The 9,813-nt window shown below is 47.3% G+C and overlaps 1 protein-coding gene across 1 annotated transcript in view; it reads right to left on the bottom strand.

The window, feature by feature from the left end:
• The window catches only part of CACNG2 (calcium voltage-gated channel auxiliary subunit gamma 2), a 120,709-nt gene extending 112,025 nt beyond the window's left edge, over positions 1-8,684 (bottom strand). The window contains exon 1 of the mRNA XM_007446733.1: positions 8,405-8,684. Within this exon, the coding sequence (XP_007446795.1) occupies positions 8,405-8,615 (211 nt within the window). The 5' untranslated portion in view covers positions 8,616-8,684. The remainder of the gene's footprint in view (positions 1-8,404) is intronic.
• Between the last annotated feature and the right edge of the window lie 1,129 nt (positions 8,685-9,813).

Raw genomic sequence — 9,813 nt, 5'->3', positions numbered from 1 at the left:
GAGCGTGACAAAGAGAAGGGAAGGGTGCTCTGATCCCCGCAACAACCTTAGGGGCAGGCATCATCAGCTCCATTAGATAGATGGTGTGAAGGAGGCACAGAGATAGAATTAACTAGCTCAAGGTCACACAGCTTATAAGCAAGAAGTCAAAGAGCAAAATTCTTTAACAAGGCTAGCAAGGCCCCACACCCTTGGGTGCTAACTATTTCTGCATCCCCCTCCCCACACCATCCAGCATCCTCCCCTCCCCCATCCCCCCTCCCTCTGGGTCCTCCAGCCACCCTGGCCTCCACCCAGGACTTGCTCCTTCTCTCCCTCACTGATCTTTGCACTTGCTGCCCTCCAACCTGGGAAGTTTCTTCTTCACCCAGTTAACTTCTATGCACCCTTCATATAGCCATTCACATCTCACCTCCTCAGGGAAGGCTTCTCTGATTAGAACGATCTTAATATCATAAACTCACAGTCTCGTGTGACTCTCCTTGAGAGGACCTAGCATAGTTGTAACTTACTTTACAAGTAAGTGAGAGTCTTTAAAGTAAGGTCTGTCTCTTCCAGAAGGCTCTGAGGGCAGTGACCCTGAAGGGAGTTGCTGCCCACCGTGACCCCAACACGTGGCCCAGCACCTGGCACGTTGCAGGGGCTCATCAAAGATTTGACAAATAAAATAAACGAGTGAAGGAATTGCTTGATCTGTGGCTATAAACTAACCTGGAAACTTAAAGTGCATATTTCATCTGAATATGGTTTTTTGGCCAAAATACTTATAGTCAAGGCCAAAAGGAACCATTGCATTTTTGAACCGTTTAAAAATCTCCTGCATTATCAGTCTGGGTACATATCTCCTCCTCCCCCACTGACCTGAAAGCAAACACTCATGGGAAACTCTCCCCGAGGATCTTTGTGACAGACGCTCTGGACGATGTGGAGAGAGGAAAGCATGGCCAGTATCTATGTAGAGGATGTTCAGCCCCCAGCACTTTCTTCTCAGGCATTTATTTTCTTTCCAAACACTTCCTTTCTTATTATCTTTGTTATTGTCCCTTGTGTGTTGAAACACTCTCTCTCCTTCCCTTCTCTCTTCTCTCTGTGTTGAGTCCATTATTTATTTTTTGGAATGTCAAAAAAAAAAGAAAGAAAGAAAGAAAGATGCTTCTGCCACCATTGCTCACGGTTTGTAACTCAAGGAACAATCCTTTGACGATATGAAGGGATCATTATTTCTCAATGCCCACCCTGTAGTGGGCAGTGGTGGTTTGTTCATTTGCCAACAAAGGTGGGTTGACTCTCGCACCATCATAATTGCTGCGGCTACAGCAATGGGCAGCCCCTTCCTGGGGCTGACAGTCTAGTGGTGCAGACACACAACAAATGGCATGAGTAAATTTCATGGTGTGCTGGAAGGTGGGATGTACTCTGTAAAAAAAATAAATAAATAAAACAGAGCCAGGAGGATTTATGAGGGGTACAGAGTAGGGGCTATTGACTGTAATTTCAAACCAGGTGATCAGGAAAGAAGGTGGCACTCATTGGTTTAATCCCAACGAATCACCCTGTGAGAAGGCTGTTAGACCTCCTTTTTGTGGAAAGGGAAACTGAGGCTTGGAGAGGCTAAATGACTTGCCCCAAACCGCACAGCTCATAAAGCTGCAGTGCTTGAAGTGAACCCAGGTCTGTGTGGCTGCAAAATTCTTTCAACGGCACCACATACAACAAAGCCGCATCTGAAAACTTCTGTGACTTCAGGGGACATAAATTTGTTATTCCCTGAAAACTGCTTGCCAGCATAAAACTCACGGAGAGTTTACATCGAGGACACTTCCAAAATGAAAGGGTAGGACTTCCCTGGTGGCGCAGTGGTTGAGAGTCCGCCTGCCGATGCAGGGGACACGGGTTCGTGTCCCGGTCCGGGGAGATCCCACATGCCGCGGAGCGCCTGGGCCCGTGAGCCATGGCCGCTGAGCCTGCGCGTCCGGAGCCTGCGCCCCGCAACGGGAGAGGCCACAACAGTGAGAGGCCCACGTACCGCAAAAAAAAAAAAAGAAATGAAAGGGTAAACACGACGAGGCATGTGGTGGGACCAGCCTGAAGCTCAGTATTTGTTCCCTTGGGCTCGGGGGAGCGACAAGATTATGGCAGAGCTGTCGCCCGGCAAGGTGCAGGCAGCTGGAGGGAGCGGCATGTAGGGGAGTCAGGTGGGTCAGAACTCAGGTGTCCTGACATGCTTGGGTTGGGCGCTCAGTGCAGACACTCAGTGGGATGCAGACAGGATAGAATCCAGTGCTGGCAGTGAATCTGAGCACAAGGCCACAGAACGCCAAGGTTCATGCATAGAGCCCTCTGGAGGTTTGCAGGGTGGAAACAAGAGGACTGGATTCAAGTTCTCCCTCTGCCACCCTCTGCCCATGTGGCCTTGGTGTGAGGTGTCACACCTGGCACCTGTAAAGGGAGGGGCAGGAGAGCAATGTGAGTGGGCTGCGATTTGCAGGGCTGGTTCCTCAATAAAGGAATCAGGTTTGTCTTACAAGGTGAGAAGGGCTAGGAGAGTGGGGCCTGGCTCCATGGAAAACTGCTGATCAGAACCTAAGACCTTAGGCAAAGTTCTCGAGGTCCTGGGAACTGGGTGGGGAAGTCTGGTAAAGAATTCTGGGGAAGGTTTTGGGGAAGCTACGTAGGGATGGTCCATGATGCTGCTCTCTGCCCAAAGTGTCTGTTCTAGTGTGTATTAGGATCAAACTAGATTTTGGCATCCTTTAAAAGCTGAAGAGGGAAGAAAAGCAGTGGGTTAATGTTTTTCTTCCCCATAGAGACTGAGTGTACTGATCATTTTTCTTTAGCTAATTAGGAGCTGTGCAACCCAGTGACTGACTCCTTTTGAATTTTCTCATTTTACAACAATTCGTGTCCCGGTCCGGGGAGATCCCACATGCCGCGGAGCGCCTGGGCCCGTGAGCCATGGCCGCTGAGCCTGCGCGTCCGGAGCCTGCGCCCCGCAACGGGAGAGGCCACAACAGTGAGAGGCCCACGTACCGCAAAAAAAAAAAAAGAAATGAAAGGGTAAACACGACGAGGCATGTGGTGGGACCAGCCTGAAGCTCAGTATTTGTTCCCTTGGGCTCGGGGGAGCGACAAGATTATGGCAGAGCTGTCGCCCGGCAAGGTGCAGGCAGCTGGAGGGAGCGGCATGTAGGGGAGTCAGGTGGGTCAGAACTCAGGTGTCCTGACATGCTTGGGTTGGGCGCTCAGTGCAGACACTCAGTGGGATGCAGACAGGATAGAATCCAGTGCTGGCAGTGAATCTGAGCACAAGGCCACAGAACGCCAAGGTTCATGCATAGAGCCCTCTGGAGGTTTGCAGGGTGGAAACAAGAGGACTGGATTCAAGTTCTCCCTCTGCCACCCTCTGCCCATGTGGCCTTGGTGTGAGGTGTCACACCTGGCACCTGTAAAGGGAGGGGCAGGAGAGCAATGTGAGTGGGCTGCGATTTGCAGGGCTGGTTCCTCAATAAAGGAATCAGGTTTGTCTTACAAGGTGAGAAGGGCTAGGAGAGTGGGGCCTGGCTCCATGGAAAACTGCTGATCAGAACCTAAGACCTTAGGCAAAGTTCTCGAGGTCCTGGGAACTGGGTGGGGAAGTCTGGTAAAGAATTCTGGGGAAGGTTTTGGGGAAGCTACGTAGGGATGGTCCATGATGCTGCTCTCTGCCCAAAGTGTCTGTTCTAGTGTGTATTAGGATCAAACTAGATTTTGGCATCCTTTAAAAGCTGAAGAGGGAAGAAAAGCAGTGGGTTAATGTTTTTCTTCCCCATAGAGACTGAGTGTACTGATCATTTTTCTTTAGCTAATTAGGAGCTGTGCAACCCAGTGACTGACTCCTTTTGAATTTTCTCATTTTACAACAATGAAGTCATGACTCATTCTTTTAAAAAAGAAATTCCATAACCTATATGGGAAAAGAATCTGAAAAAGCGTGGATCTATGTGTATGTATAACTGAATCCATTTGCTGTACACCTGAAACTAACACAATATTGTAAATCAGCTACACTCCAATATAAAATAAAAAATTAAATTAAAAAAATAAAAAAGAAATTCTGGGAAGAACAAACAAATCATCCTGATTTCCTCACCCCTTTCTCTCTCTCTCTCTCTCTCTCAATTACTTGCTTGCTGCACGACCTTATGATCTTTGAATTAATTTCAATAATTTAAGAATTTCTGAATCAATCCATTGGTAGATATTTTTTCTGTACCTACTGTGTGCAAAGGACCTAAAGAGAATCCAATTATCTTGGGAATTACGGAGTGATAGGTACACAGTATGAAGGCCCATTAGTAACTTCTAAACTCAGCTCTTTCACACATAAAGACAAGAGTGTCCGGGAAAGGCAGTTCGCATTTCTAAAATAAAAGATATATAATTTCCTTCTGCAGAACAAGAGAGCCATGGCTGAACCCAGCGTGGGGCACTGGGCACCTTGCAGGCCAAGCAAAAGCTATGCAATTATGAACTTGGAAAAGATAGTTCAGGAAAACCCAGACACCTCTTACTCAAAGAGAACAGGGATGGAGAATGGATGGCAGAGCCCCTGTGAGTAAGCAAGTTGTGGAGAAGAGAGGAAAAGCCAGGAGGAAGAGGAGCTCAGAAATTCAGCAGAGGGATGTGAACAAATCTGGACAGAGAGAAAGATTTTTGCTCTGCCTCACAGCAAGGAAAAGGGCGAGAGAGTAGAGAAGGGAGGGTGCATTTCTGCTATGGGCCACGTTGTACTGCTGCTGGCTCCTCCTCTGCAGGGCTGGGAATCCTCTGGGGGAGACATGGAGCCCAGACAGAGGGGAGGAAGGTGCAGGAGAGAATAAACAATAATAACAATAATAAATAAATAATAAACAATAAATAAAATAATACAAATAATTAATAAATAATAATAATAATAAATAATAAACAATAATAACAACAACAATAATAAAGAGTGAATTTCTTGCTGCCCCTGGAGACGATGATTCCTTTTGGTGACAACCGAGGTTAACATACTGAACAGCAAGTCACCGCATGGCCCAGAGACAGCACGCTTGGAACAAGCTGTTTTAATGTCCTGTTGTAGATTTTATTGAATTCTTCTCCGAAAGGGCCAGTTCATCTCTCCATTCGGAGGCTCTTAGAGCAGCTTTCCTGAAAAGTTCAAGAACTTTTCCTATCACTTTCCATCTACATGGATCCATGTGCAGACCATCCCCCATGCCCTCAAATCCCACTAAGGACACTAGTCTGCTATAGGGGTTTCAAGTTCACACACAGAGACACCACTACTCCTTACTCTGCAGAGGGAGAAAATAAAGGCTGTGGTTTCTTCTTGATTCCTCTCCCCTTCCCACTGTGTCTACCCCTAACACGTGGTCCTGTTCTCTTCTCATTCCTCAACAGAGGAATTCATTTCAAAAACAGCCATAGAGGCAAAGAAGTGTTTTCTGATTCTTATTTTCATCAAGAAGTGAACAACAACAAAAAAGTCATCTCAGGGGATAAAAAGCCGTAATGCAAACCAGAGAGCCAAAGAGATCAGAAGAAGACAGGGTTGTTTTTCATGTGGAGTCGTTAGCAGCATCTTGGAGAGAAGACTGGAAATCTGTTCACAACTTTTTGGATACGGGCAGGGAACACAATAAAGGGGTGATGGGAAATCTTTTCTGAAAGTCCAGTTTCTCACAAAAAGTTACAGGTTGGGGGAACCTGGCAACTTGATTTCCATAAAGGCCAACCCTATTTTGAATGCACAATAAAGCAAGCACACGAACGCCCCACAAGAACCATCTGTGTCAACCTGCAGAAATAAGTGCATTTATAATCTTTGGAAATCAGTGCAGTCTTTGAAAATATGTGGCTTTAAAACCTTCAAACCACTTCCTAAGTGGCCAAGGCCCAACTTCCTAAGGGGGAGTCTGAGGCCTTCAAAACTCCATATGGACAGAGGCTTTGGAAATTAAAGGCCAGGTTGAACTGGGGCCCTGAGTACCCACCCTTCCTGCCTGGGCCTTGGCTACAAGTGGAAAAGGCACAACAATCCTAAAGCAGCCTGGCCCAGCCTTCCCCACCATCCCGCCACCCCCAACTGCCAGGAGGCCCCAGTCCTGGGCAGAAGAGCCAAACCCACGGCTCCTGTACGAATCACACAATCCTTGGGAAGTGTTGCAATACTAACCCTTTTAGGGATGATTCAGGGAGGGAGGTATGGGTACGGCCTGGAGAGAAAGCTGAAGGGGGCGGGCAGCACATTTGGGGATGGGGACGTGGACACCAAACAGATGGAATTTTAATGAAAATACTTAAGCCTTTTAACGCATAAGTGATCCAAAGCCACTGTCTAGTCCTCTTCCCTTCAGGCAGGGAGTTAGAAAATGTTTAAAAGATCATGGTATTAAGAATTTGCACATAAAACCCAGATAAAGTATATTTATACCAACTCACCAATTTCTGGGAATACTTCTCCTAAAATCATGTCCTGTCGTTCGTCTAATCTCTTGTCTGCATATCTTCATCCATCTAACTAAAATCCAAGGAAGGTAAATTGCTACTATGATCATTTCCCTAAAGCAACCCTCATTCACTTTGCTTTCCTTCTCTTTTGGAATAAAAGCGTGCCATAAATGTTTGATTAAATGGAAGTCTTTCCACTGTTAGTGACTAGCTGCATGAAAGCCTCTTCATTTTTTTAAAGGAGGGGTGTGTTTAAAACAGTGCCTATTAATTTCCCGATATTGATTCTCTGGCTGGGGAAGAGCATATCGTATTCAGCATAGAGCTCCGCTGCAGACCATGTTCAAGGCACTGGTTTGGATTGAGAAAGGGCACCAAATGCAGTATGCGTCAAATAGACCATCGCTCAATGAAGTCACTTAGCTATTCGAAACATGTTCAGCCATCACTCAACCACTTGCACCAAGATTGTTGGGGGGTGGGGTGGGCATGGAATTGGTGCTCTTTCCCAGACATAAACATTTCCCAAAGAGCAGCTTTTGCTCAGTTTGGGTTAGACTCTGGGGCCACGTCAGTTCTCCCTCTCCCTGTCTGTTTCCTTCTCTTCTCCACAATCTCCTGGCTTCAACTCCCTGCATCACCATCCCATGTTGAGCTTAACAAACAATCCTGCAGTCGCCGCTTCCCGACGCTGCCTCAAACGGCCTCCGTATTGGTTCACATCAGAAGCAAAGCACATAAGCTTTTCTTTCCACCCAGAAACATGTATCTCTCTGTGCATGTCTTCCTATGGGAGGCTGTAGCTTGTACACACAGACATAGGTAGCCACTCAAATGCAGCCCCTCATATTAAAGTCTGTTGCTAAATTCAGGTTGTATGACCTGCAGGAGTTTTTCCCCCCCTGTGTTTATTAATGTGTCTCAAAGCACATGCTTTCATCCGTACGCTGATCTTCCAGCCTTTCCACCGTGGGGACCGCTTTGCCCACAGCACATGCACAGGCACACGTGTCCCAATGACCCTGCAAGATCAAGGCAAACAGCCGACACCCCTGACCCACTGCTACCTACTGTTCCCCCTCAACCTCCCCATGCCCTCGTCTCCCTCCCAGCCTCCCTGCACAATGTCTGATTCCCAAGCTGGCTGCAATGCTGATTCCACACGCTTCTGGATAATAGACATGTCACTCTGTGTGGAAGTGAATTGGTTCTCAGACTAACCTGCAAGTGAATTGCTGTTTATTAGAACTTGGGTCTGTTTCCTGTGAGAGACGTTACGTGTTTTTAGACTTTGTAAACGTTAAAACACACATACACACACAGCCAGTCGCCTCGAACGATATGTGTGGCTCATAGACATTACGAAATGCTCTTGAACTCAGCTTGCGATCCTGGAATAATTAGGATTTACCAAATAAGGGTTCTTAGAAAAAACAGATATTTTTAAAAAAGGGGATTTGCAGATGATGAGGTGTCTGGGACTTTTGGGGAGTAAGGGGAGGAGGCCGGGAAAGGAAGAGCATTTTGGAATTCTTCGTTACGAAAAGAGGAGCAGTGTTGAGAGAGGCAGTTATTTTCTACCCCCTCATAGATGGCCATACTACACCAAAAGGCAAATCCTAATGATTCCAAAGCAGGTGGAGCACATTTGACGTTTAAAGACAATCTCTTGTTGTTTTCATCATATCATAGATTATTTCAATGAAGAGGTTTGAAGGAAGGGGGGTGGTGGAGGCTTGAGAGTTGAGTATGGGTTTTGCTTATTGATTTTCTTTCCTCTGAAACTAACCCAACCAACCTTGATCTGTGGTGGAAGGAGTGAAGTAAGAAAATGGTGGAATGTAAAGGGAACTTATTTGGAGGTGGGTGGGGAGGGGTAGTGAGAAGAGGAGGGGGGGTGGAGAGGGGGAGGAGATGGGAAATCAAATACCTTCTAGGCAGCAGGTTCTCCATAATCCAGAATGGGTCATAACTTCCTCGTTCTTTTTGCTGGTTTCATTCTCACTGACACTTTTGGTCTTGCAAACCCCTCTGGAGTAGAGCCAATAGTCGGTTCCCACAGCTATGGTCATCAGACTGAAGGCAGCGAAAGCACCAACGGTGGTTAAAAGCATTTGAACACCTCGATCAAACAGCCCCATAATTCTTCATTATATAAACACCCAACCGACTTCTGGTTCTCGGGAGAGTGTGTGTGAGGGTGCGAGTACTAAAGCAAAAAAATAAAAATAATTCCACTACGAATATAATGGATATATGTGTTAATAGAGGATATGGAGAGATATAAAAAAAGGGAGGTAAGAAAGCTCACGGAAAAGCGTGTAAATTATAAAGATCACACGGGAAGAGAGGCTTGCCTTTTGAGATCAGAAACTGTTCCAGTTGCAGTGATTAAAAAAAAAAAAAAAAAAAAAAAAAAAAAAAAAAAAAAAAAAAAAAAAAAAAAAAAAAAAAAAAAAAAAAAAAAAAAAAAAAAAAAAAAAAAAAAAAAAAAAAAAAAAAAAAAAAAAAAAAAAAAAAAAGGAAAAAATAAAAAGACACCCCCCACCCCCCCAAGTGAGATGCCTTAATCTCTTTTCCTAAAATTCTGGTCTCCAGTTTCCATATGTGATAGCTAATTTGGAGAGGGCTTCCACAGTGAACCAGGGATCAGCCGCATTCTCAACACAATCTCTCATGGTCGGGACCTAGACAGTTAGAGATTGTAAAAGCCGAGATGCAACCTTCCGTCTTCGCTCTCGGCTCTGCGGCCTGCGCCATGAAAATCCCTTGCTTCGCCAGTTCTCTTCCTTGGGGGGGTCTCGGGCGTTTTCGTTTCAGACCAGACTTCCCAGTATTCTGTAAGCCCTTGATTTCAGCTGAACAGGTGCGGGGGTCTCGCCTTCCATGGTTGTGCCCCGGCAGCGGCAGCTGCAGCAGCAGGGCGGGCAGGCGCGGCGGCGGCGGCGGCGGCAGGACGAGCAGCGGCGGCGGTTATTGTTGTTGGTGGCGGTGGTAGTGTTGGCGAAGTGGGGGAGGGAGGGGGTTTCTCCCAGAGAATCGAGGCGGGTTTCCCTCCCCCTATCTGCAAAGGTCCTGGAAACAAGGGAGCCGGCGTCTTGCTGCAGGATGGGCCGTCCGCCTGCCCCCTCCCACCCCACTCCCTGCCGGCTCGGCCCCCGGCGGAGGCGCTCCCACCTACTGCATTACCGGGTGGTGCTGAACTGGACAGCTCCCAGCGCCGCCCGCTTCGCGCGCTCCCCGGCTCCCCCGGCGGCCCGCCAGGAGCGGGGCGCGGGTCAGAGTCCTCCCTTCCCTCGGGGGCAGCAAGGCCAGGGCAGAGCGGGGGCTGGCTTTCCT

The sequence above is a fragment of the Lipotes vexillifer genome, unplaced genomic scaffold, assembly GCF_000442215.2.
Source record: "Lipotes vexillifer unplaced genomic scaffold, Lipotes_vexillifer_v1.1 scaffold870, whole genome shotgun sequence".
Taxonomy (NCBI): domain Eukaryota; kingdom Metazoa; phylum Chordata; class Mammalia; order Artiodactyla; family Lipotidae; genus Lipotes; species Lipotes vexillifer.
The sequence above is the reverse complement of the archived record's forward strand: the minus strand, read 5'-3'. Positions and strand labels throughout refer to the sequence as shown.